This window comes from Camelus ferus, chromosome 23 (assembly GCF_009834535.1).
Source record: "Camelus ferus isolate YT-003-E chromosome 23, BCGSAC_Cfer_1.0, whole genome shotgun sequence".
NCBI classification, from domain to species: Eukaryota; Metazoa; Chordata; class Mammalia; order Artiodactyla; family Camelidae; genus Camelus; species Camelus ferus.
The window spans coordinates 28,042,192-28,068,241 of NC_045718.1; the positions used below are offsets into that span (position 1 = coordinate 28,042,192).

General features: G+C 45.6%; 1 protein-coding gene across 5 annotated transcripts in view; it reads left to right on the plus strand.

Annotated features, from left to right (window-relative positions):
• KIF26B (kinesin family member 26B) overlaps positions 1 to 26,050 on the plus strand; it is a 428,353-nt gene that overhangs the window by 386,687 nt on the left and 15,616 nt on the right. For all 5 annotated transcript variants that reach the window (XM_032466561.1, XM_032466562.1, XM_032466563.1 and 2 more), the window contains 2 exons: positions 17,404 to 17,566; positions 18,577 to 21,985. In XM_032466561.1, coding sequence (XP_032322452.1) covers positions 17,404 to 17,566; positions 18,577 to 21,985 — 3,572 coding nt within the window. The remainder of the gene's footprint in view (positions 1 to 17,403; positions 17,567 to 18,576; positions 21,986 to 26,050) is intronic.

Sequence of the window (26,050 nt, forward strand, 5' to 3'; positions counted from 1 at the left end):
TCTCCTCTTTCTTTCTGCATTTTGCCCTGCAAATTTTAGCTGCCTTGGCCACCTCAGATTCTAAACTCTGTCTTCTAATTTTAGCAATGTAACTGTCTGGCTCTGTTGGGCTCCTCTGTTCTGTGGCCTGGAAGTCTTTCTGGGTAGTGAGCTGGGCACATGCAGGGCCTACCTGGTTTGTTTCCCTTCCTTTAAAGATAACTTTCCTCTGCTGCCTGGTGTCCTGTATCCAATTCCCATTTTTTTGGTTTTCTAGTTGTTTAAGGCTGGAGGATAAATCCAGGTCCTGTTTTTCCAATATGGCCAGAAGTGGAAATATTGTTCCAGATCATTTCTCTTTTTTTGCTTAATTTGTTTTATTTCTTTAAACATCTTAATTTCCTGAAACATGTTAATCAACGTTTTGTTGTTTATTTGGAGCCTATGTTTGAACATCTTCTGCCATCTGTTGTTTCTGATGGATCTTTCTCATGGTGCCTTCTTTCTTTATATGTTTATTTTTGTCCAGGGGCGACTCATTTTCGTTGGCATTTTATTTGTGAGATTTCTTTGAGACCTGGGATAAAGATGGTTTACTCTAGCATTTGTATTTACTTCGACTTGGTGCCTGGGATTACTACCAGTTGAGGATACTGTAAATAATATTCTCAGCTTGAAACATTTTGGACCACCCAGGTACTGAAATTAAGACTGTGAACCTACATTAATTCAGCCTTTGGTTCCAAATTCTTGGGACAATTCTTTCTTCTCTTCTCAGTGCCATATTTCAAGACATTTCTTGTGTATATGAGGGGGCGGTTGTTGTTGAGTGGTTTTCCTATTAAAATTCTCATATTGGGTAGGCTTTGGACTTTGTCTTCTGTTTTCTATGGCCTTTCTATAAAACTAGGCTTGAATATTACTTGGTTTGGCAAATTACTTGGTTTTGGCACATCTTCAGGGTAAAAGCAAACTTCAGTGTTCTGCTTAATTTTCTTGAGTTCACTGCTCCATGTATATATATATATACACACACCCTTTTTTGCCTAAATTTTTTTCACTCTTTTACAAGCTCAGCGATGCATTTAGTAAAATTTATGAACATAGCCTATCCACAATGTTTAATTGTACTTGATAAGAAGGTCTTTTCAGGTACCTAGATGACCATATTGCTTTTTTGCTACTTTTTTGTATTTTGCTTTTTCACATCTCTCCCTGTTCTAAATTATAAGTAAGGGAATCACATAATTTGCTATCCAAACTGGGACACTTCTGAGAGTGAAAAGGGGTACTCAATTAATATTATTAATATTCTGAAACCATATTAGCAGGCCCATAAAATAGTTCTGTTCAAAAATCCCTCGAAAATAAAATATTTTCTTACAAGGAATTCCATATGCATCAAAGGACAAAAATTAAAAATGTATTTCTCTTGTTTGTCAAGACATTAAAATAAAGTAAGTAGAATAATTGTTCTTGATACAGCTTTGTGTGTTTTACTCACCTTCATCAAGTCTGTGCTTAATGTCATGTCAATGGGATTTTTCTTAAGACTCTACTTTTCTCTAGTAATATCTTAGAGCCACAGCATTTTTCTTCTTCAATTATCTAACTGCCTACCTATATATTTTATGCATATGTGTGTACATGTGTGTTAACATATAAAAGTATCTGTACATTTCAGTTGCCACAGTTTTCTATTTCTCTTGGTAGAATATCACAGTTTGTTGGAAAATTATTAAGAATTTATGTACACCACAACCAACTACAAGTTTGCTTCAGTCGAATAAGTTTCTCAATTCAGTAAGAATGTTTTGTGTTAAAGTTTCAGCAGATCTTCCCCCAAGTCAGCTTTAGAGCACAATTATAGAATTTCAGAACTTAATCTTTTATATTGTTTATTTCTTGCTGTCTTGATATTCATTTAGTTCTTTCCTTGCTTTTGCAAGGATATGTTTCAGATCCTCTCTGTTTGCAAATTTTGTTTTCTTTAATAATTGCAACTCTTTACAAGCTTCAGAGGCCGAGGTTTCTGTGTTTCATTTGTTGAGTACTTGGTCATAGATTTGTGGCTTTATTTTGAACAAAGTGCAGTCAAAACTTAGAAGACCTGTTTCCAAAACTCCAATACTTTTTTGTTGGACACTTAGGTAGATTCATAAAGTATGATGTCAGGAATTTCATATAATTTAAGCTAGTTCTTTAAAGCTCAAAGTCCAAAATACATATTTCAAATCCAGTTGATGACAGGCAGCAGAGAGAACTGCTTACCCACTCAATGAAATCATTTTTTTATTTAACATAAGCTTTACAACAAAATTTTTGTAGTTCAGTTACTCTAACTCTACTATATATAAATTTTGCTAAATTTGACAACCACAGTTTGTATTTCTCTGGGTATAGGTAGAACCGTGTTTGAGCACAGTTAGCAGTTACGGGTGTGCAATAACCAATCACAGTTACATTTCAGCACAGGTCTCTGCATTTTAGTAGGGACATTATGTCTTAAAGTGTGAACTCCGTTCCCTGTATGTATCACACATGTTATAAGATGGGACCATGGAAGTAGAGTGTGAAAGTCTGCCCAACTCTTCCCGTCTCATTTTTAAAATCTTAATAATAATACTTAGTTTTTTTTTAAAAAACAAAAAATCCAAGACAAAAGTAACCAGACAAATGCAGGATTGTAGGCATACACTGAGACTTTTCTGGGCAAACCAGGACCTATGTTCAGCCTAACCACAGCCCTATAGAGCAAAGGCCATGCCTCATTTGTGTTTGCAATTCCAGGGCCAGCAGAGGGCCTCCCTGTATCCTAGGTTCTTAATACATACTTACTGGATAAACTACCCCAAAACAGCATATTTGCTTGGCTAAGACTTCCTGTGTATTGGTGCGAAAAATGAGGATGGGGCAGTCTCTTTGTAACAAGACCTTACAGAATCCCACCACACAGGAAGCTGCTTCCTCTGCTGAGACTTAACTGCAAGCAGTTGACCCCTTGTTGCTATTTTGGAACATCTTTTCTACATGCCAAATGTATTGAACTTGACTCTACAGGCTGGCTTTATCAGTCCTTTTAATCCATATGTCCTGCTGAGACCAAAAGTATTTCACTTTTGAAACCTTTGTGCTGTACAGTATCAATCTAAAAAGAGCCCTGGGTTGTAACAGAGATGCGGTTTGCAGACTGACCTGACTTGATTTGGCCATAATCTTGATTCAGAATGAGGGTGTTTTGGTGGTTCTGACTGTTCCTCTTTGGGGAACATTGTTGTACACATTCCTCAGGAGAGGCCTGACGGTAACCTTGGTGTAAATGTCTCTCCTGTGGTCTACTCTTAAAGACTGAGCTGGACCTGTGCTCTAGAACTTAGAGGGGCCGAAAGAGTCTCTCTGTTCCCGAGTCCAAACTCATTCTGCTTACTGCATGGCAGTCCAATAAACTGGGAGACGAGCTGCTGGGGCAAGGAATAACAACTTTATTCGGAAAGCTGGCAGACCAAGAAGATGGCGGACTAATGTCCTGGAAACACATCTTCCCCTAGTCAGAATTCATGCTCTTTTTATACTAGAAAGGGGAGGGAGTGTGGTTGGTTGTTGCAAACTTCTTAGTGTCAGAATCCTTTGTCCTTGCAGCTGTCCATGTGGGTCAGGTCATGGTGTCCCTGTAAATCTCAAGCAAAACAAGTGTTATTTTCTATTCTGCAATTTTTTAATCTTTATATGAATGGGAAAGTATTATACCCTTAAAGGTCAGAGCCTTGAGAATGGGCTGTCCTGTATATTTTAGCCTATAGGCAACATTCTTTTACAAAAGGTGCAGAACCAGCATAACTAAGCCCAGGAAACAGAGCACAGGGTTAAAGCCAAAGGAACAGATCTAACAGGAGTCAGATTTGTTCTCTTCTATTACATCTCTGCCGTACGTAGGTGAGACTGTGAGCCTTGTACTTAGAATTTGGCACCCATCCTAGTCCAAGGCAATGTTATCTGCCTTGGTTTTATGTTGACTATGGCTCCTATGAGGAAAAAAGCAAAGGTGATGCTTTGAAAGTTATGCAGGGTAGGAAGCTGGCAGAGACGTCTTTTGATGGAGGGGTACTCATTAGATAGTTACTTAAATATTTATAGAAAGGCCACTCTTTGCTGGGCACTATTAGAAATAATCTCTGCCCCTCTTATGCAGTTCTCCAAGAAGCAGGCATTGTTAGTGGAATTTGGACCATCCATCTAACCTGCTGGGAGCCTTTCATAGAACTTTAGGAAACCACTGAGATGTTTTGAAAATTAAAAAAAAAAAAAAAGTGGGAGGGGGAAGCAAAGACGTGGCATAGGAAAATGTGACTGAATCCTAATTTGCAAGCCTCTTGTCACTGGCAGGACTTTGAGAAACTGCCCAGTTGGGGATCTTGCTGGAATGACAATGATTAGACTCTGAATTCAAACCACATTTATCCCATGTAAAAAAATAAGTAATTATTTGTGATTAAATGATGAACTTAAATGATGCAGAATTTGTGCCACAATAGCTCTTCTTTTTTAGACAAAATAAATATCACTAGAAAACTCAAATCTTTCTTAATTCTTTTTCAAGAAATGCATAATTCCTTCATGTCATTCCCCAATAAGATTTCATGGATCTCTCTTATACTATTAAATGTATAAATTGTGGCCTCCGTGTAACATCTTTTCTCAGACTTGGACCAGTAATGGGAACCATTCTTAAACTTAATTTCCTTTTAATTCCTTCCAATTACTAAGCACTGGTCTTTGTGCCAGGAGCCAATTCAATTGGTACGTTTTGTGAAGACTGTGGAATCATGTTTCTTTAAACCACATGTGATACCCAGAAGGCATTCTAGCAGAGTTGCCCTCATCATGGTCCTTAAAGTTGGTTATTCTTGTTTCCAAAGGAATTTTATCCCTGGGCACTCCATGGCACATGTGCTTAACAATAGTCTCAAATTTTCCCCAGCTGGTGCCTGGTTAGTGGTCTGCAAGTAACAAGAACCAGACTGGACAAATATCTTAAGCACAGAATAGCTTAGGCAATCTTTGGTCACTCTTACTGGCAGGCTTATCACAGGAAAACCAAATATTGGAAGGCTTTTGAACCACAGAAGTCCAAAAAATGTTAGTTAAAATCTAAGACTGATAAAGGGTAACCAAAAAATGAAATGGTACTTCTGTGCATCAAAGGACACTGTCAAAAAATTGAAAAACAACCCACAGAATGGGAGAAAATATTTGCTAATCATAAATCTAATGTAGGAGTAATACCCAGAATATATAAAGAATTCCTACAGTTCAACAACAACAATTAAACTACAAAAATTCAGTTCAAAAATGGGCAGGGGACTTAAATAGACATTTCTCCAAAGATATACTAATGGCCAATAAGCACAGGAAAAGATGTTCTACATCATTAGTCATTGGAGAAGTGCAAATAAAACCACAAGGAAATACCGCTTCACATCTGTTAGGAGGTCTGTTAGCAAAAAAAGGAATATGAGTGTTGGCAAGGATGTGTAGAAATTGGAACCTTTGCACATTGCTGCAGGGGACATAAAATGGTGCAGCCACTGTGGAAAATAGTTTGGCAGTTCCTCAAAAAGTTAAACAGTATTGCCATATGATCCAGCACCTCCACTCTTAGGTGTATACTCAAGAGGATTAAAAGCAGCGACTTGGACAGACAGGTGTACACCCACATTCATAGGGGCATTCTCCACAGTAGCCAAGAGATGGCAACAGTGCAAGTGTCCATCAGGAGATGAATGGACAACGCAGGATGGTATAGCACACAGTGGAATATTATTCAGCTGAACCATACATTTTAAAGTGGTTAAAATAGTGGGTTTTGTGTTATGGATATTTACCACAGTGAAAAAGAAGAAAAGGAAAGGCAGGTGATTTGTAAGGACACAAGTCCCTGGTTGCTAGTACTGTTAGACTTTTCATTTTTATTTCCTGAATAATTAGTGGGGCAGTGGATTGAGCCGGACGTGGAAGAATGTCTACAGACAGAGAGTAAAGTAAAGGTCATTCCAGGCTGAAAACCTAGGATGAACACAGATGCAGGAGAGGCACAAAAGTCCACACTTGTTCAAGGAGCAGTGACTAGAGTGGGACGGCCAGAGTCCACAGAGCAGAAAGGCATCTTAGGATATTCTGCAGCTTCCTCCTCACTGGGATGCCCAACTCCAGGTTCAAAACCACCAAATTATCTTTATTGTCATCTTTTATATGATAAGGAGGAGGCCTCCTAGACTGTCAGTCAATGAAATAAGAAATGGATCAGAACTATGGTCTTGCTGGTCTGCAGCCCATAGTGTGAGCACCCAACAGTTCCCATCTCAATGGGTGATGGGCTCTGTGGCAATGGAGCTTCACCCTTCCTGCTGGAACTACTTTCAGTATCCCCACCTGATACCTGTGGCCCTTGGAAAGGCCAGTGGTTAGGAGTAGGGAGTAAGGGTGGAAGGAGAGGGCACGAACAGCTTGTTCTGACCTTGACAGTCAGAATCCTGTCTTACGCTCCATGCTGCTACCTTCAAAGAAATCCATTGCACAGGGAGAGCTATGAGCTTGAGATCACAGGAAGGACACATTTAATCATCTAGTCCATCCTCTGAAAAACTGATCTGAATCCTTCCCGACAGGGTGATACTCTGTACCATGGCTTCGCGCAACGAGCCAGCTTATGTCATCTTTCTTGGAAGGTTATCCTACAGGGGTGCCCACTGATACGCAGTCTGATTGAGCAGAGAGAGATTAGACCTCCTTTTTTTGTGTGCACAGGATTAGAACACAGTCAAGTGAATGAAATGACTGCTAGGGCTCATATTTGCATTTTCTCTGTTTATTTTATTTTGATAAAGAGAAAGCATGGAATTGGCTAAATTGAACTCTGGAGAATGGAAATAGTCATGATTGTAATCCAGTAAAATTGTCAAGTCCAGACTCTCTGTCTAATATCATTAAACCTCTTTCTAGCCTTTCCGAGGAATGTGGTAGTAGAGGGACTCATCTGGGTTTCCAGATCTGGAAAATAAAAGCCTCATAATTCACCTAGTACCCACATTGTTCTGTCATCTTAGTGTTTTGCTTAAGGAGGGGTTAAAAAAGTAGATGAGATCCTTCCAGATGTTTCCCTGCCTTTTTTGGTAAACACATTTCTTTTGAAATTACTCTAAATACACTTGCAGATTTTCAAAGCCCAGATTCTGCACAGTTCTAATGTCAACCCCAAAGGGCGATCACAGACTGAGCTATAGAAAGAGGCATCATCAAAATGCCACATCAAACATAACGTTCATGTAGGTTTCCTACCTGAAATAAACATTAAAATTCATAGAAAAGCATAGGAATGTTCTAAAAATATGTTTATCATAAGGTGATCCAGGAGGTTGGGGGATGGTGTGGTGGGAAGACAGAGGGAAAAATTTGAGAGGAGGCACTAGACAAGAATAGGATTTTATTATATCAAGAATTCCATTGGCAACCTTCATTTTCTGTCTTCTTGACAATTCTTTAAAAACCCATGGAGAAGAACAGGGATGAGCAGAAATCATGAGAGAGGCTCTGAGTTACTATGACAACGTGACTCTTGACTGCATCTCTATTGTCCGTCAGCGCCTAACTCTCTTTTGGATTACTGCAGAGATCTCTGGCATTGGAATTAACACATACTCCTAAACCTGAGGATGATTTAAAGCTGAAGAACAGCAAAGTTTCTAAAAGTCAATGAGCTCATCTTTACTCAAAAGATGTGTAATGGCCATAATGCAACATAATTGAGGTATTTCCTTATCTCTCCCCTAGTAAAGCTGTCATAAACCACTGTAGAAGCTCTACAAAAAGTGACAGGGCTATAGAGATGTCTGCTGCAAAGCATCAGTAATTAATGATAATGGCTGGGACCAAATAAATTTTTAAAAGGAAGTAAAACTTCAGATAATGTGAAAAATGTCAGAGTAGTATTTACATTCTAAATTGCAGTAACAATAAAACCGTTATTATTACTCCTAATCTTGTCCTGCAGGTGGATTAATTAATGAGCATGCATCTATACAGACCAGTCTGCAGAGTTCAGTAAGTGCTTAATAAACCATTAAGCACCCCATTATAGCATCTTAAACTTCATTAACATACACAATTTTCGGCAGTCTGTTAATTCAGGGGAAACCTATGGACCTATTACTTTCTGTTTGCCTGTGAGGTCTACTAATTTGCCTTCTAAAGTTATTGTTACTGTTTTATTTTGCTTTTCATCAAAGTGATGACATTCCTAGCCCTTGATTATGCTAAACTAAGTAAAAATAAATATAGGATCTTTTCTCTTCTTTTCTGGAGCTAATAAGTCATAAACATTGTCCTAGTTACTGTTAAGAAAGGTCAGTATAAAAAGAAAGAAGAAAATAAAAGCATAGTTCCTGCCCTCGGTTTCTTAGGCTCTTGTTGAAAAGAGCTACCTGAAGTTAATCAAACTGTGAGGTTTGCTGGCACAGTCCTCAAACTGCCAAGTCTGCCCAAGACTTCTGACACCAACTACAAGGAGTTAGGTCCAACTACAAAATTAGAGGAAGAGCCCACAAGACTGCTCTCACTTCTGACACCAGCTGCAAGTTTAGAGGGTTCCCCAAAGAGCCTTCAGATTCGATAATTAACTAGAAGGCTCTGAGACTCACTGAAAGTACTCACAGCTATATTTGATTACAAAGAAAAGATACAGATAAAGATTATCCAAAGGAAGAGATGCAGAGGGCAGAGTTTGGGAGGGTTCCCATCATGAAGCTTCCATTGTCTTCTCCCGTGGAGACAGAACGCATTACCCTCTTGGTGTCATGTGACAATATGCACTGGGCTTTGGGGTGTAGAGTTTTTACTGGGGCTTCATTATGTAGACATGATTGATTGATTGATTTCCAATGTGGTTGAACTTGGTCTCCAGGTTGATCCGATACAGAAGGATCCAAAGCCTCTGACCTATGAAAGATCATAGTTGATCTTTCTGGCTTGGCCAGCCCCTACCCTGAGACTATTGGGTGTGGCCCTGAGATCTGGTGAGGCCAGTCCCCACCCTACACAAAGATAGCCCCAGCAGGTACAATACAGATTACTTCCCAGAAGCTGAGGGCAAAGGCTAGACCTCTCTTTGCGCCAAGCCATATTCTTTACTACATAGGAGTCAAGACAAGTCTGGGTGAAGAGGAAGTGCTAAATAATGTGGTACGTGGTAGGGGGCTTAGTGTGAGCTTGCACGACCAACCAGTTATTTGAAGAGCAATGGAAAGAAAATGGGAATATTCCCAAGCAAGAGAACATTTAAGGAGGACATGATAATGTCTTTTAAAATGTGAAGGGCCAGCACGTGCAAAAGGATTCTTCCTACCCTGTGTGCCCCTAGAAACCAGAATGAATGCCCGTAGGTTAGGAGCATAATGAAGATTTAAGTTCAGTATAACACAAAGCTTTCTAATAATTGAGGCTATTCAAAAATATTACACAGGCTTCCCTGGGAGATGGTAAGTTCTCAGTCATTAAAAATATTCTGGTTGGGAGGTGGATGTAACTCAGTGAGAGAGCGCATGCTTAGCATGCATGAGGTCCTAGATTTGATCCCCAGTACCTCCATTAAAAAAAAAAATTCTGGCAGAGAGCAGATCACCTGTAACATGACAGTCCTTTTATTAGGAAATACAGTGACCCCTAAGAATCTTTTCATCTCTAATACTCTATAGTTCTACAATTATTTTTCTTTTTTCTTTTATTCTCAAACATTTTTATTGAAGTATATGTTTCAGGTATATAACATAATGATTTGATATTTGTGTATGTTGCAAAATAATCACCACAATAAGTCTAGTTAACATCCATCACCATAAGTTAACAAAATGTTTTTTTCTTGTGATAAAAACTTTGAGTATCTACTCTCAGCAACTTTCAAATATGCAATATAGTATTATAATATTGTATTCACTATGCCATACCTTACCTCCTCATAACTTACTTATTTTATAACTGGAAGTTTGTACCTATTTTGCAACCTTAGCTAAGAATTCTACCCTAGAATCAGTGGACTTTCTGTATTGTGATTCATATTACATGAATTACTTTTAAAATGTCATATGTCATACCTGAGTGCTACTGCCTGCAAATGAATGTGTGTTTTTCTGAGTAGAGCTTAGATTTAGAATACCTAGAGTAATTCAGATTCTACTAATTGAGTGATCAACAACTAGACTGGCATGGAAGTTTTTTCTTGCTCTAGATAAGGAAGAATGAGTTGTTAACCAAGAGAAAAATGTAAAAAAGTTTTCATGAAAAACATTTTAATTTATGTAAGTGAACCCATGTTTTATAACCACTTTAGTAATTGCAAATGTATCTCATTAAGTGAGATCGAAGCAGATGAGTTAGGATTTTAACTTGAAACTTTATGTTAGCTATAAATTCAAGTTACATTATACAATTCTTTAAAAATATTCTGAGACTATTCACTGTTTACAGCTGGTCTGTCTCATGAAGTGGGCTGAATTACTGTGAATCTTATCCTACTCAGTTAAATAGAACACTGATATCCAGGATCAGATGGATTCATGCAGCCCACATTTCCATAGGCTTCATCTTCCTATGGGTACAGTGCTAAGTGATTAAAGTCATAACTCAGAATTCACTGGTCCCAACCCAGACCTAGAATGTAAAGTCTCTAGTTGATGTAAACTGTATTTCTATCCAGACACTTTCTGACGTCCCTCAGGGAGCTCTTGTGAGTGCTCATCATGCTGTCTTCCTGAGAGCAACTGCTGCTTCACCCAGAATAGGGGCTCTGTTGGGCACCATCACTGCTCCCCGGCCTCTCATTGGGCACTGCCACAGAAGTTGTCAAGTCACCATGGGGCCAGCCCCAGATAACCAGGATGGCATGGGGAAGAACACAGCTCCCCATGTTTGCCCTGCATCAGAGGCATCTCAGAATGGTGCTGTTTGTGTTAAGGGTTCTGTAGGGTTTAATTAAGAGCTCTGTGGGGAACAATTAGGTTAACCTTGACTGCTCTTAGGACCTCTACCAACAGGGGATCTTAGGTTAAGTAAGGCATGAACTCATATCGGGTGGCACATCTGTTGGATCACGAAGTCTGGTCCTTCAGCTGGTAGTGGGTGGTTCTCTGCAGGGTCCTCTTCTAAGCTTTCCTCTGATGAGCAGACTCACCATCTCCCCCTCTGCTAAATGCCAGGGCTTGCAGACGTACCTGTAACACACATGCCAGACACGAGCTATTTTTGCCAGTGCTTTATTCTGCAAGCCAGAGTCACTGTCATTGAAAGACCCGGGAACTGGGCTTCTCTATCAAGATTGCCAGGGTTACACACTCTCCTTCCCAGCATCTCACGACAGGGACCTACTGATGCCATTTGCAGCCCAAATGGAGTAATCTCTGAAACCGAGCAGAGCCCTTTGACCTCATGTAACTCCTTTTGAAAATGCCATTATGAGAGCTTGGCTTGTACCAAGCTTTGGGTTCTTCTCTAGTACCAGAACCCAGAAAATTCATGCCCTAAAATGTTGGCGTCTCTGAGGGGAACATTACTAAGAAAAGGCTGCTCCCCTAGAACAGACAGCTTCCCCAACAAGAAGGCATGTAAAGTCTTCTCCAAAATGTGGGAATGTCTGTGAAGTTGTGAATGGGAAGGAGGCAGGGTCAGTAGGAAGGAGGGTGTAGGGTAGCCAAAAACTAGGCCAAGTTTATGATTTTATCCTGCCTCTTGTCTTTCTTTTCCTTTCTGTTCTTTCTTTCTTTTCACTGTCATCCTCCCTGGTGGTCAGTGGGTGGATGCAGGGGCCTGGGGTTTGGGGGCTAAAGCTGAGAGAGCAGACCTCTTGGATCTGTCTCGATACCTGGCAACTCTTGCGTCTCACGCTCTCTGTTTGGGGCTCTACAGTACATTCTGGCAGTTTACAGGTAAAGTGGGTAGAAAATGGGATAGTTATTAGAATGCAATGGAGTTCCAGGGTCATATCCTTAACAGTGTGAGGGTTACTGATGTTTTCTTGGCATAAAACTATTGGTTGTATCTTGATCTGAGTATCTGACACCTGTAAGAATTCTGTACATGTGTGGTTTCCATTCTTAAATACTAATGGTGTGTTGCTTAAAAAACAAACAAACAAGCAAACAAAAAAAAGCATCAAAAAAAAAAAAAAGAGCCTGTGTGTACGCCTGGGTGGGCACGTGTGTATGTGTTTATGATTTATTTGTCTGCTGCTCACGGGAAGCTTTCTCTTGCAAATGGTCTTGGAGCTGAATTCATTTTCTCAGTTAACTAAGCTCCTTTCCTTTCTTTTAATAAGAATTAATGTAAATAAAGTGGCCCATCTTCATCTTGCTTTTCTGTGTGTCCTCACTGTGTTTGCACTGAAGGTGGCACAGTTTTGAAACAGGCCCAGGTCTGAGTGGAACGTCTGCGGTTCTCTCTCACCAGAAGCGGGACTGGGACAAGGGCCGCCCCACACTGCTGTTGTTAGGTTGTCCAACTTGGCGATTCGGAGCTCACTACCTTCTTCTCCTTACAAAGCACATGTTCAATAGATGCCTTTCTTTCTACCTCCAGAGTTCTTCCTCTTCTTTCTAGAGAAGCTCTCATGAAAGGAATGAACTTTTTTCTTATGAAATTACCCGGCCAACACTCTAAATGTGTGACTTTGGACATCTTATTTCAGTGGTAGCCCTGTACCAACTTACCAGTTTGGGAGAGTTCCTCAGCTCGGGGGGTCAACAGACAATGAACTACAGATTCCAGACTGTCCTTTCAGAAGGGAATTTAGCATTCCATTGGGTGTTTTGGGGACCTCAGGCAGATATATCCCTGGATGCCTGCCATGTAGGAGAATCCCAGCCAAGGATACAGAGCTGTGCTATGACTGTTGTGGTCTGGGTGTTCCTCGCCATCAGGGACTTACAGTGATGGTGGGGACTCCCTCCAGCCTTGAGGGTCTTTCCTTACCACGTGCATGCTTTCGATTTGTTCTTCTGTCATTAGCTTTAACAGATGATAGGATAAGGTGTGTGTGCATGTGTGTCTCCCTCCCTGGAGAGAGGCTCTCAGAAAGAGATTATTGAATAGTAAGGAAAGATATACCTTTGTGCTTTGGTTGATAACTCTTTCTGGAATGAAACCACGTTGTGTCATTACTCTAGAGCACAGGTCAACTGACTTTTTCTATAAAGGACAAGAAGTAGCAAATATCTGTGTCTTTAAGGGGCCATATGGAACTCTGTGACAATTACTCAACTCTGCTGTTGTAGTGCCAAAGCAGTCAGCGACAATATGTTAACAAATCAGTGTAGCTGTATTCCAATAAAACTTTATTTACAAAGACAGGCGGTGGGCCAGATTTAGGCCTTAGTTTGTCAGCCCCTGCCCCAAAGTACTATGTGTTCTTTCATGATCTTTTACAATTAATATTGTTAATTAAAGTGTATTCATTATCTCATTCTTTTTTGTGTCCTCTTGCTATGTCTAATAAAAGGTTGACTTATTTTAAAGAGCAAGATATTTTTCCAAAAATCATTTTTAAAGGCATGTGCAGTTGGGGTGGGATGGAGATGGAATATGTGTGCACAACACACAGCTACCTGACAGAGTGGCATGGTTCATCCCAGACCCCAGTCAGCTCTGCTCTGTCTCTAGTCCTTTCCTCTCCTGCCCAACCTGTCCCTCCCACATGGCTCCCTGAGTCTAAATCCTGGCCCCTGGGGCTCAGTGGCCAGCAGCTCTGACCTGTGTTCTCCTCTTCTTCTCGCCTTGGTCTTGATACAGAGGGTGCAGACTGAGTTTGTGCTGCCTGTTGCCCTAGAAAGTCCTTTGAATCTTTTTATTTTCCTGCCAGAGACACTGAATTAAACCTACAGTTTGCAGCCTTTAGTACCTTGTCCCTTCTTTCACCTTCTCTCTCCAACTTAATTGTCTTTGTTCGGAGTTAAAGGATCATGATGAGGTGTGGGGAAAAAAACAACAACAAAGCTTTATAGCTACCATCTTTCACTCCCATAAGGTATGTTTTAGAGTCTAGAGAGGCCCATGTGAAAGAGTCTTGCTGGCAGTTTTACTGGCTTTCCAAAGGAGAGCAAAAATGCTGGTTGCCAAGCAACACACATGTCCTGGCTTCTTCCAACCATGTGGACTTAAAAAAATAAAATTGTCCTATGGTTGACTTGTGAATGGGGAATCATGTGGGACTACACAGGGCAAACAGTTTGACAGAACAATGTTACATCTGTTTTTTCTGTCCTCGGTGTCTTTTCCTGGGGCCTTTACCAGGTCACATGGAGAAATAAGTGGGGTGTGCCTGCAGCAGAATATAATTGGTTAACAAGGCGTACGTAGCGTTAGGAATGTCACCGTACAGTCTCGGAGTCATTTGCAGATTCCATATTGTAAATGATGTTCAAAATCCATACTTTTCCTGTCATTTGCAGACTTGCTTAGTAGCGAAAACTTTGAGCCACCCAATGCACGTGTTCCCAGCTGAGAGACTGGACAGGGCAACAGCTCTGCCTTCGTGTTTCAGCTCTCTTCATGTAAATAACGGTCCTTTTTGCAGTCTATTTAGTGCTACATTTTTTGTCTTGCTGGGCTTTTGTTGGTGATTTCACTGTTTAAAGCAGCCCCCCAGGCGTAGGGCTGCAGTGCTGTCTAGTGTTCCTTTGGGCAAGGCTGTGATGTGCTTTACAGAGAAAATATGTGTTAGATAAGCTTCATTCAGGCATGGCATAGTGCTGTTGGTGTGAGTTCAGTGTTAATGAATCAACAATATGGTACATCCAGAAAAAGGCAGAGGAACTTCACTGATGTATATACATCAGGCTCCGGAAAGTACTAAGGTAACATCGAAAGCACATGAAGAAGCTGTGGAAACAGGCTGTATTTGTGGATTCATGAAATGACTGTGATTTTTTTTAAGGTGTAGTGGACAATATTGTGAGGCTCAAAACCCTGAGTCATCATTACCCAGGGTCAGGGAAATGTTGAACCCTTTTCAGCTAGTGTTTTGTTATAAAGAAAGTACATATAATTCATTATTTATAAGCAATAGACATGATGGTGTCTTTAAACAGAAATGCACATAAAACAAGATTATGTATTGTTTGATCAATGAACTATTGTGACCAGAGGTTCTCAGGAACCTTAACCATGTACCTCCCCTAGGAGCATGGCTCAGCATTCACTAAGTCAGTGTTCATGGAGACGTAATAGAAATAACTATCACCAGTAATAATAATTAACCATATATGATTGCAATTTAACACTAATGGAATCTATCTTCCACTTCCCAAATGAAAGACGAAGCCCTAGACTCATCCAGGTGCAGTGTCTCTGCTGAGAGTATACACCAGGAATGGGGCTCCTCGATCTGATTGTCAGCTCTGGTGGTGTCCATGACACACCTGATAGACATTTGGAAGGAAGTTAAATGTTCAGACCCAGGAGCTGGGGCTGGAGGGCTCCTCCTCCACACTCCACTTAATTTTATGTCCAAGTCAGTTCAGGCTGCCATAACCGAACACCATAGACTGAGGGGCTTGGACAACAGTCATTTATTTCTCATGGTTCTAGAGGCTGGAAAGCTAAGATCAAGGTGCCAGTGGATTTGCGTCTGGTGAGAGCCCATTCCTGATTCATAGGCAGCCAGCTTCTCACTATGTCCTCACATGGCAGAAGGGGCAAAAGAGCTCTCTGGGGCCTCTTTTATAAGGGCACTAATCCCACTCATGTGGGCTCCACCCTCAAGACCTAATCACCTCCCAAAGGTCTGACCTCCAGATACCATCACTTGGGGCATTAGCTTTCAACATATGAATTTGGGGAAGACATAAACATTCAGTCCATAGCATTCTCCTTACACCACTTTTATCACTGATTATTTTGCTTGAAGGGAAACCTTGATATATTTTTAAATTGCCCTGGAACTGAGCCATAGTGAGCCCATATCTCTGAACTGACACCTTAATTGGTGCCAGATGGAAAGGGAAAACCATTGCTCTTACACCAGTCTCTCCTCCCTGAAGGCCTGATGCAGGTCACATGTGAAGTGATTTCCTGTCTCCGATGTCTAATCTCTGCTGACAGGAGCCTGCATCTCACACCGAGTTGGCTAAGCTGGACGATCCCTCTCCAGGGAGCTCTGCAGGGAGGGGGCTGACTGACAGCCTGATGGGGACACAGACACGAGGACAAACCCCTCTCACCTGACAAAATAAACACAACTCAGGGCGTGGGAAGCAAAGGAATAACCTCAGCCTTCAGGATCAGGGAAGGCTCCAGAGATGACATGACATCTGGCAGAGTTGAGAGGACGAGAATTGATGATGACGTAAGCAGACGCCTGTTAAAAGCAAAGCAGGAAGAATGTTGGGACATATATAGGAATGGAAAAAAGAAACACGAGTTGTTCCACCAAATCTTTTTTTTTTTATCTGAATTACAGTACAAGTAGTGTCAGTTTCTGGTGTACAGCACAATGTCCCAGTCATGCATATACATACATATATTCATTTTCATATTTCTTCATTAAAGGTTATTACAAGATACTGAATATAGTTCCCTGTGCTATACAGAAGAAATTTGCTGGGGTTTTGTTTTTTTTTTTTTTTTGGTCATTTTTTGAAAAGCCTAGAAACACTATTCGTAAATTCCTGGACCTAATTATCACCACTTAGGACACTGGCCCGACACAGCACCTGCAAAGTCCCTGCAGGAGGCCCTTCTAGAAAGTTCTACATTCTGTTGCTGATTGAGTGAGTGCTTGAACCTGTCTGTTTTTCCTCAGTTATAATCAGGAATAGGGTTATCTCTTTTTTAATCCTTACTATATGCAAATATGAGTTAAGAGACAATGGCAATAAAGGGGCAACTCCTTGGCAAAAGAAACCTTGCATGTACTATAAACACATAGATCTTCAATGCAAGTTCATGGCTGGCAAAGTGCTTTTTGTTGCACAGATGCCTGGTGCAGAAACTTGCAGAGAAGGGCCAGGTGTGCAGATAGCATGCCAAATCACTGGTCATAGGGCCCTCCTCTGTCCCTCCTGTCATCTGATTTCTATTCCCAGGTCTCATTATGTGCAATGTCATATGCACACACACAGACACACAGGACTACCTCATCACAGCCAGGACACGTTGTGCCAAGGGAGGTGTTTTGCGTGAATTCTGTCCTTGGGGTTAGAAGCACTTGCTCAGCTGCCAACTACAAATAGCCCTGTGTAGAAGATGTTAATTAGTACGCCATTAAAAAGAAAAAAGAAAAAGACACCCCACTGCCCTCAAGAAGCCATGTAGAGGCCTGAAGTCCTACCATGACAGCCAAAGTGAAGCATGGCCCACTAATGCAGCCTTAATTCACTTTGTTGGCAGAGAAAGCAAGCTCACCATGCTGCTGCGGGAGTCCCTGGGGAACGTGAACTGCCGCACCACCATGATTGCGCACATCTCGGCCGCCGCCGGGAACTACGCCGAAACCCTGTCCACCATCCAGATCGCCTCGAGAGTCTTGAGGATGAAGAAGAAGAAAACGAAGGTAAGGAGCTTGCAAGGGATGCGGAGGATGAAGTAGCTTTCCGAGCCCTGCCTGGGAACTGAGTCAGAAAGAGCTGAATCAATACTTCTAATCCCCAAGCACCAGGGGCCCAATGAGTGGGGCTGCTGATGGCTTGGCTCAGCCTTCTCCTTGGGGCAGGAGCCCCTGGCCGATACAGAAGCCACTTCCCCTCCCTACAGCTGGTGCTGCTCCTGGTTGTCCAGCCTGGGCCCCCCTAACAGGGAGTGCTTGATCCACTTGAGATACAATGGATTGCTACTTTGAGGTGGAAAATTTTGGAGGGACAGGAAATATTCATAATTTATCTCTTGCCTACCTTGGCCCTTCAACTGATTCACCCAAAGAGGACTGTGAACTCCTTTCTCAGGTGGCCCTACTGCCCCTGCATTTCCGAGAGGCAGTTTCAGGCTGCTGGGTTTGGCCATGTTAATTCAGTAGTTTCTGGTGGATGCTGAGTCCTCTAGAAACCACTGGGCTCATTTCCTCAGGCCAGGGCAAAGCCAGGACAGTGGCGGCATGACAAGAATGTTTGAGAAAATAATCATGATTGTGGTCACTCTGGCCTATGGTCAGCTGGTGATGTATGGGGCTTTTCCCCCTTCCTTTTCGTTTTTGTTTTTGTTTTGTTTTGTTTTCGTCAAAAACACATCTTTCCAAGCAGTGTTCCGTGTGGCACAAGTTGTCACAAATGTCTTGGTTGTGCCAAGCTGGTGATCCCTCCCTTGGTCCTCAGGCCGTCAGAAGAGGCATGGGCTGGTCACCCCTTTCATGGGCAGCCTCGTAGAGGTTATGCTTCGAGTAAGAGGCCATGTCATACAAAGCGCGGGCGCCTGGCCTGGCACACCTCGGGGAACAACCCCTGTGCAGGGAGGCCCACTGGAGTCTGGACAGCCTGTGTTGAGCCGAGGGCCTCCACCAGTCACCCCAGGATGTCAGGCTTGCTGTCTTGGAAGAGGCGCCCACACTAACTGTCTTCCTCTCACTCACAGTACACATCAAGCTCCTCTGGCGGGGAAAGCTCCTGTGAGGAAGGCAGAATGCGCAGGCCCACCCAGCTGAGACCCTTCCACGCCAGGGCCGCGGGGGAATCAGACTTCCCGATCCCCCACCTGTCCAGTGACCCCGACTACTCCTCCAGCAGCGAGCAGTCCTGTGACACAGTCATCTACATTGGGCCGAACGGCACGGCCCTCTCTGACAAGGAGCTCACCGACAACGAGGGGCCCCCAGACTTTGTCCCTATCGTGCCGGCCCTGCAGAAGACCAGGGCCGACAGCCGGTCCACGGAGGCCGGAGAGGCCGCGGCCAGCAAGTCAGAAAGAGACTGCTTGAAGTGCAACACATTCGCCGAGCTGCAGGAGAGACTGGATTGCATCGACGGCAGCGAGGAGCCCAGCAAGTTCCCTTTTGAAGAGCTGCCCGCCCAGTTTGGGGAAGAGCAGGCAAGCAAGAGTCTCCCATTAAGCCAGGCAGCTGGGGCGGGCCTGCTCTGTGAGTCTGATAAAGAAGATGACGGGTCAGATGACCCACTGACCAACAGAGAAGGCGCTGAGCCCCCGGCCTCCAAGGTGCAGAGGAATCATTCCCCCGTCCCTGCCGCACTGCTTACCAGCAGCCCCACCCCTGCTTCACCCAGGAGCATCCCTGGCAGCAGCAGCCAGCACAGTTCTTCCCAGCTCGTGCAGAGCCCCAGCCTCCAAAGCAGCCGAGAAAGCCTGAACTCCTGTGGCTTTGTGGAAGGCAAGCCCAGGCCAATGGGCTCCCCGAGGCTGGGCATCGCCAGCCTGTCCAAGACCTCAGAATACAAGCCAGCCAGCTCTTCTTCCCAGAGATGCAAAGTCTACACCCAGAAGGGTGTCCTGCCTTCTCCAGCCCCACTGCCAACCTTGAGCAAGGATTCCGGCATGGTCTCTACTGAGTCCCTGCTGCAGCCCGAGGTACGTACACCCCCGGTTGGAATGAGCCCCCAGGTTTTGAAGAAATCCATGTCTGCTGGGAGCAAAGGGTTCCCAGAAACCCCTGTCGATGACGAACATCAGGCAGCAACTTCTCCAGATTCCAAGAAGGAGATACTGAGCACCACGATGGTGACAGTGCAGCAGCCCCTGGAACTGAACGGTGAGGACGAACTGGTGTTCACCCTGGTGGAGGAGTTAACCATCAGCGGGGTCCTGGACAGCGGCCGCCCCACCAGCATCATCAGCTTCAACAGCGACTGCTCTGTGCAGGCCTTGGCCTCGGGCTCCCGGCCCGTCAGCATCATCGGTAGCATCAGTGAGGACCTGGAGTGCTACTCCAACGTGGCTCCAGTCTCCGAGGTCAGTATCACCCAATTCTTGCCCCTCCCGAAGCTGAACCTGGACGAGAAGGCCCGGGAGGCAGGAAGCAGGCGTTCCTCCATCAGCTCCTGGCTGAGTGAGATGAGCACAGGCAGTGACGGCGAGCAGCCCTGCCATAGTTTCATCGCTCAGGCGTGTTTCGGGCATGGGGAGGCAATGGCAGACCCCCCAGCCTCGGAGTTTGTCAGCAGCATCCAGAACACCGGTGTGGTATGCCGAGAGAAGCCCAGGGCAGGCCCTGACAATTTGCTCATCTTGTCTGAAATGGGGGAAGACTCTTTCAACAAAGCAACCCCCATCAAAGGCTGCAAGATTTCCACCCTGGGCAAGGCCATGGTCACCATCTCTAACACGGCCAGTCTGAGCAGCTACGAAGGGTACATCCCCATGAAGACCAACATTACAGTTTACCCCTGCATCGCCATGAGTCCCCGGAACATCCAAGAGCCTGAGGCGTCCATTGCTACCGTTAGCTCAGTCCCCAGAGCAGCCCAGTCCCAGGAGAGCAAGGAAACCAATGCAAAGAAAGAGATGAAATTTGAGGACCCCTGGCTGAAACGAGAAGAAGAGGTAAAAAAAGAGAATGCTTATCCCAGTGAAGAAGGGATTAGGTATGAGACTGCCACAGGCCCCCCAAAGCCTGAGGCCAGAGCAGAACAGGACAGGAAGGCCAGCCCAGGCGACAGGCTGAGCAGCAGCAGCGGTGAGGTATCTGCCTCTCCCGCAGCTGACAACTTCAGGAGGGTGGTGGATGGCTGTGAGATGGCCCTGCCCAGTGTGGCTGTCCAGAGCCCTGTGCATCTTAACAAAAGCCTGAAGTCAAGCAGCCTTCCCAGGGCTTTTCAGAAAGCCAGCAGGCAGGAGGAGCTGGACGGCCTCTTCTACCACTGCACTGCAGAGACCAACGGCATCGGCTTGGCTTCCGGCACCCAGCCCTCCAAGGCCACCCTGGAGAGGAAGGTGGCATCACCCAAGCACTGTGTCCTGGCTCGGCCCAAAGGGACTCCCCCACTGCCCCCAGTCCGAAAGTCCAGCTTGGACCAGAAGAACCGGGCCAGCCCCCAGCATAGCACCTGCAGCAGCAGCTCCAGCAGCCCCTTGAACCAACCTGCACCCTTCTTGGCCAGCTTCACGGATGAGCCAAGCAGCAAGATGAAGGATGCCAGTAGCAGCAGCAAGCTCTTCAGTGCCAAACTGGAGCAGCTGGCCAGCAGGACCAACTCACTCGGCAGGACAACGGTCAGCCACTACGAATGCCTCTCGCTGGAGAGGGCCGAGAGCCTGTCCTCCATGAGCTCCCGGCTGCTCGCGGGCAAGGACAGCACCATGCCCCGCACCGGGAGGAGCCCGGGCCGCAGCGCCGGGGCCTCGCCCACCAACCCCGGCCCCACGCAGTCGGCGGGGGCCTCGCCCAAGGCCAGCCAGTCCAAGATCTCCGCCGTGAGCAAGCTGCTCCTGGCCAGCCCCAAGGCGCGCAGCTTGTCCACCTCCACCACCAAGACCCTGAGCTTCTCCACCAAGTCCCTGCCGCAGGCGGTGGGCCAGAGCTCCGGCCCGCCCCCCGGCGGGAAGCCCATGTCCTGGTCCACGCAGTCGCTGAGCCGGAGCAGGGGCTCGGGCCTGGCGTCCAAGCTGCCGCTGCGGGCGGTGAACGGGCGCATCTCGGAGCTGCTGCAGGGCGGTGCGGGCCCGCGGGGGCTGCCGGGGCGCGCGGGGCCCGAGGCGGAGGAGCGCGCGGCCCCCGCCGACGAGCGCCCGGGGCCCGGCGCCCCGCTGCCCTCGCCCTACAGCAAGATCACGCCGCCGCGCAGGCCCCACCGCTGCAGCAGCGGCCACGGCAGCGACAACAGCAGCGTGCTGAGCGGGGAGCTCCCGCCCGCCATGGGCAAGACGGCGCTCTTCTACCACAGCGGCGGCAGCAGCGGCTACGAGAGCATGATGCGCGACAGCGAGGCCACCGGCAGCGCGTCGTCCGCCCAGGACTCCATGAGCGAGAACAGCAGCTCCGTGGGCGGGCGCTGCCGCAGCCTCAAAGCCCCGAAAAAACGCGCCAACTCAGGTAGGTGCGGGCCCCGGCCGCGGGCATCGGCGCCCTGGCTCCCCTTTTCCCACCACCCATCACCAGAGCCATGGAGGGCTTCACTGTCAAAACCCAACGACGGGCATCACGACACCTTCAGGCTGTGAATGCCCTTCGGTCTTAGAGCCGGGAGAAGGCAGGGCGCTCCAGGGCACCAGGGGCCCGGCTCCATGCTCACCAGCTGTGGGGGGAAAAGAAGCGGCCCCTTCCTGCATGGGTACCCACCCTCCCCCAACCTCGGGCCCAGAGACCTGGGTTCCTCTGCTCAAGGACCAAGAATACTGCTGCTTAGAACCACCTGAGGGATTAGGTCAGGGTAGCTACCTTGATGACCCAGAGATGCCCCCGACCCTGGCAGCCACTCTCTGGGAATTGGACAAGGCACACGTTGTCTTATTGAAGTACAGTTGGGGAAGCCCTTCCTATACACACACCTCCGCCTCAAACACACTTACAGTCACATGTGCACACTGGCCACAGATCTGAAATATTCCACAGGTACACAGACACACACACCGTGGTGCAGAAATACATGCTTTTAGAGGAAGTCTTTGCCATTTCCAGGAATCTCCTATCAAAAGGCAAATAAATACTCCCGAGGAACTAATGTATAAAGCCTAGTGACCTATTAATTGGAGTTTGGGGGACAGGTGACAGTAATGATGGCCAAGGAGAAGAGGACTTAGGTCAGAGCTGATGGCCCAGGTAGCCACGCGGTAGGTGAGGTGAAAGGTCAGTAAGGAGAGAGAGGGACAGAGAGAGAAGACAAAAGGAACCAAGGACAACTTAAGCTCCTTGAGAATTTTGCTGATTCATCTTTGCTCTTAAATGGATTTCAGAGAACTTGTCCTTACTCATTCTTTAGCACAGGATGCATTTTGTAACGAAGTGATCTCCCGCAGAGCCCCACATGCAGTTCTGCACCTTGGTTGAACTGAGCGTGGCCTGGGGTTCCAGCCTGTCCTTAGTCACACTGTGGCCCTTCTATGAAACCCTAGTCTCTCCCAGAGCCCTCAGATAATATTGGTGCCACCAGCATATTTGGAATTAAAAGATGGGGTAAGACCCAGAAGTGAGGCCTCTTCTTTCAAGCAGCTGCTGCAGCCAGCGATTGCCCCACCTGTTTTTATCTCTCAACCACAGGGTTGCCTTTTTCTGTTCCCACACCTCAGGCAAGCACAGTCTGTGCAGTGTTCCACTCCAAATGTAAAGACTGTGGTTAATGCACATCATAAACCATCTGTCTGCTTCAAATCAAAGAAACCAACCTCAAGGGACCATGCAGTCATGTTGTAACTCTAGACATCATGATGTAGGTCAACCCAGCCACCCACCCCATCACAGATCATGAAACGTGATGAGGATGTTACCCTCCTGGCCTGTTCAGGAGCCATCATGCCTGTCAGGATCTTGATGTCTTTATTTCCCAGGCGGTGTGTGCATCAGGCTGTGGTCCACTCTGACCGTGCTCCCCTGAAGGCCCTCAGCCCTGGGTCTCAGCAGCAGACCTGGGAGCAGAACTCCGTAGAAGACAAGTGGATAGCAGAAAGCCATTTGGTGTTAACATGACAGCTGCTGTGTCCTATTTGCAGGGTCAAGGGCATTAAAATATATTGATAGTAGTTACTAAAAATAGCAAGAAAATTTATGTAAGCCAGAGTCTTTGCAGGGGAAAAAAAAAATCTGGCCTTCTCAGTACTTAGTCAATAAACCTTATTATTACAATCTACCCAGTGTTGGTCTTCAAAGTCCAGATTATTGTGTGACGTTTGCCATGTGCTCACGTGGGTTTGGGTGTTATAGAGTGCTTTCACGTACTCTAATTTAGTGTCCTGAATCTACCAATCCATCTTATTCTGCATCTTTGCTCTTTTTCTTGACTTGCATTTTTTGGTTTGGCTGTTACACTGAGCAAAGAGGAAGGAAACCTAAAATAATCACTTGGACTGCAGGCTCTGCACATGTCCTTGCTTGGTGTGACCTTTTGTAAATGCTGTTCTCTGAGGGTCCCTTGTTAGGTTAGGCTGTTGGTGTAAAAGCAGAGCACCAGGCTAGGTGCCAGGGGTGGGATATAAGAGAGAGCGCCGAGGGCATTGGGCCTCTGTGAGCAGCCACCCTAGAGTCCGCGTCCAGAATGGATACGGCAGCGGAGATATGCTCCTTCCAGGCTCTGTGACCTTGTCTTACTTTTTTATGATTATTATTAAGAGAAATGCTGGCTGTCAGATATGATCAGCATAAATCAAAAGCAACTTCTTTAAGAGAAGCCATAAACCTCCTCAAAGGAAATTCCTAGCTCGATGGCTGGATTTTACTATCACTAGAGATGTCTGGCAGTGCAGAGGAGACAGGCAGTTATCTGTCAGCTGAGATTACTTTTGAATTTGGAAAACTTTAATGCTTTGGTTATTTCCTTAGTGAAAATGAGCTAGAAATATCTTCCCAGGGAGATAAGCTTGCACTCTTTGAGTGCTTTCTAGTGCACGTAACAGTGGAAACAGTCAAACATAGTGATGGTTCACTGTTGTGGTCCCGTGCCTGGAGATCCATGTTGGTGAAGAGTGTATGGAATTGGATTCTTCCTTTTGGCATAGTGCAGTGGGATGATTGAGCTAGAAAGCAGTAGACTTGGGATCTTGGGCTGTGTGACCTTTAGGAAATAACTGTCCTCTCTGGGCTTCAGTTTTCTCACATAAAAGTAAAATGAGGGGGTTGGTAGATAACTACCACGGTTTCTCTGATTCTCACATTGTATAAGATGATGCAAATAATGTAAAAAATATTGGAGGTAATGTGACTTCCTTTCCATAAGATGATCCGTAGTCCATGGGATTTATTTTTTGTTGTTAAATTTTGATCGGGCCTCTTCTGTGCTGTCAGAGCTTGGTGAGATGAAAGTTTCAATTATGACGGGAGAAGGGCAGGCAGCGTGGAAGACAAGGCCGCTCTGGGAAGTGTATAACCTCATTGGAGAGCAAGGACGAAGCACGTGGAACAGAGAACAATGAACCAAGGCACGTTGCTAAGTGCTGAGAGATGCAGTGAGACTTTAGTGTAGGAAAGTATTTAGACAAAGAGGGTCCAGAGCAGTTGAAGAAGGCTATGGGGAAACACTGAGCCAGGCCCTGAAGGATGCTGGGGCAAAGCAGGTAAAGGGCATTGTAGGCTGAGGCAGTGATGGGAGCACAAGCTTGGGGCAGGGAGAGCATGGCTTAGGGACAACAGAGTGGGATTAACTCCACAAGGGGGCTATTCCTAATGGATGTCATGACAGGAAAGGTAAGTCCTGGTCAAATTATTCCTTGTACATGTGGCAACTATGGTAGGAATGATTGCAGTTGGCAGTGGGGAGTCATTATAGGTTCTTGGCTGAAAGTGTGATGAGGTGACAGAAGCTGTGGGTTGCTTTCTACTGATGGATTTTTATCCATTCCTCTGCTATTCCTTGCCAGCCCCCTGTGGCAGGTGACACAAACTTGTATGTGTAGCCATTAGCCATGAAGTAGAGTGATGGCAGCCAGCCCAGGTGGGGAGCAAATGTCCATCCTGTCCAGAGTAATTCCATGTCTCAGAGGATGTCAATCAGTGATGGGCAGTTTAAGCCATGGTTGCATCAGCCTGGCCCCACCCAAGGCCCCGTCCTTACACTGAGAGCTCCTTCGTATCCTGTGTCTTGTGGGCTCTCCCTGACGTTGATCTTCCTCCCCAGGTTCCTGACACTTCACCCCACACCCGGTGTGTTACCCTCTTGACTTCTTTCTCTCTCTTTCCTTCCCTCCTGAGCTGGCTGGAGAAATCTGGAAATTAGATCAGCACCTTGGTCTGAGTGAAGTTCTTTCCCACTGCAGCAGGCCCTGGGTGTGGACCCAGCATCCAGAAGGCCCAGGAGACAGGGCGGGTCTGCCCCAGGAGAAGCCAGCCAGGGAGCGTGTTGGTTCTGAGATGCACCCAGAGCTTGACCTGCCCCGACATGAGCTCCTGCATGGCTTGTTCTGCACTTGACTCAGCCTGTTGGGGCCCCAGCACTGGGCTGGGGCAGGTTAC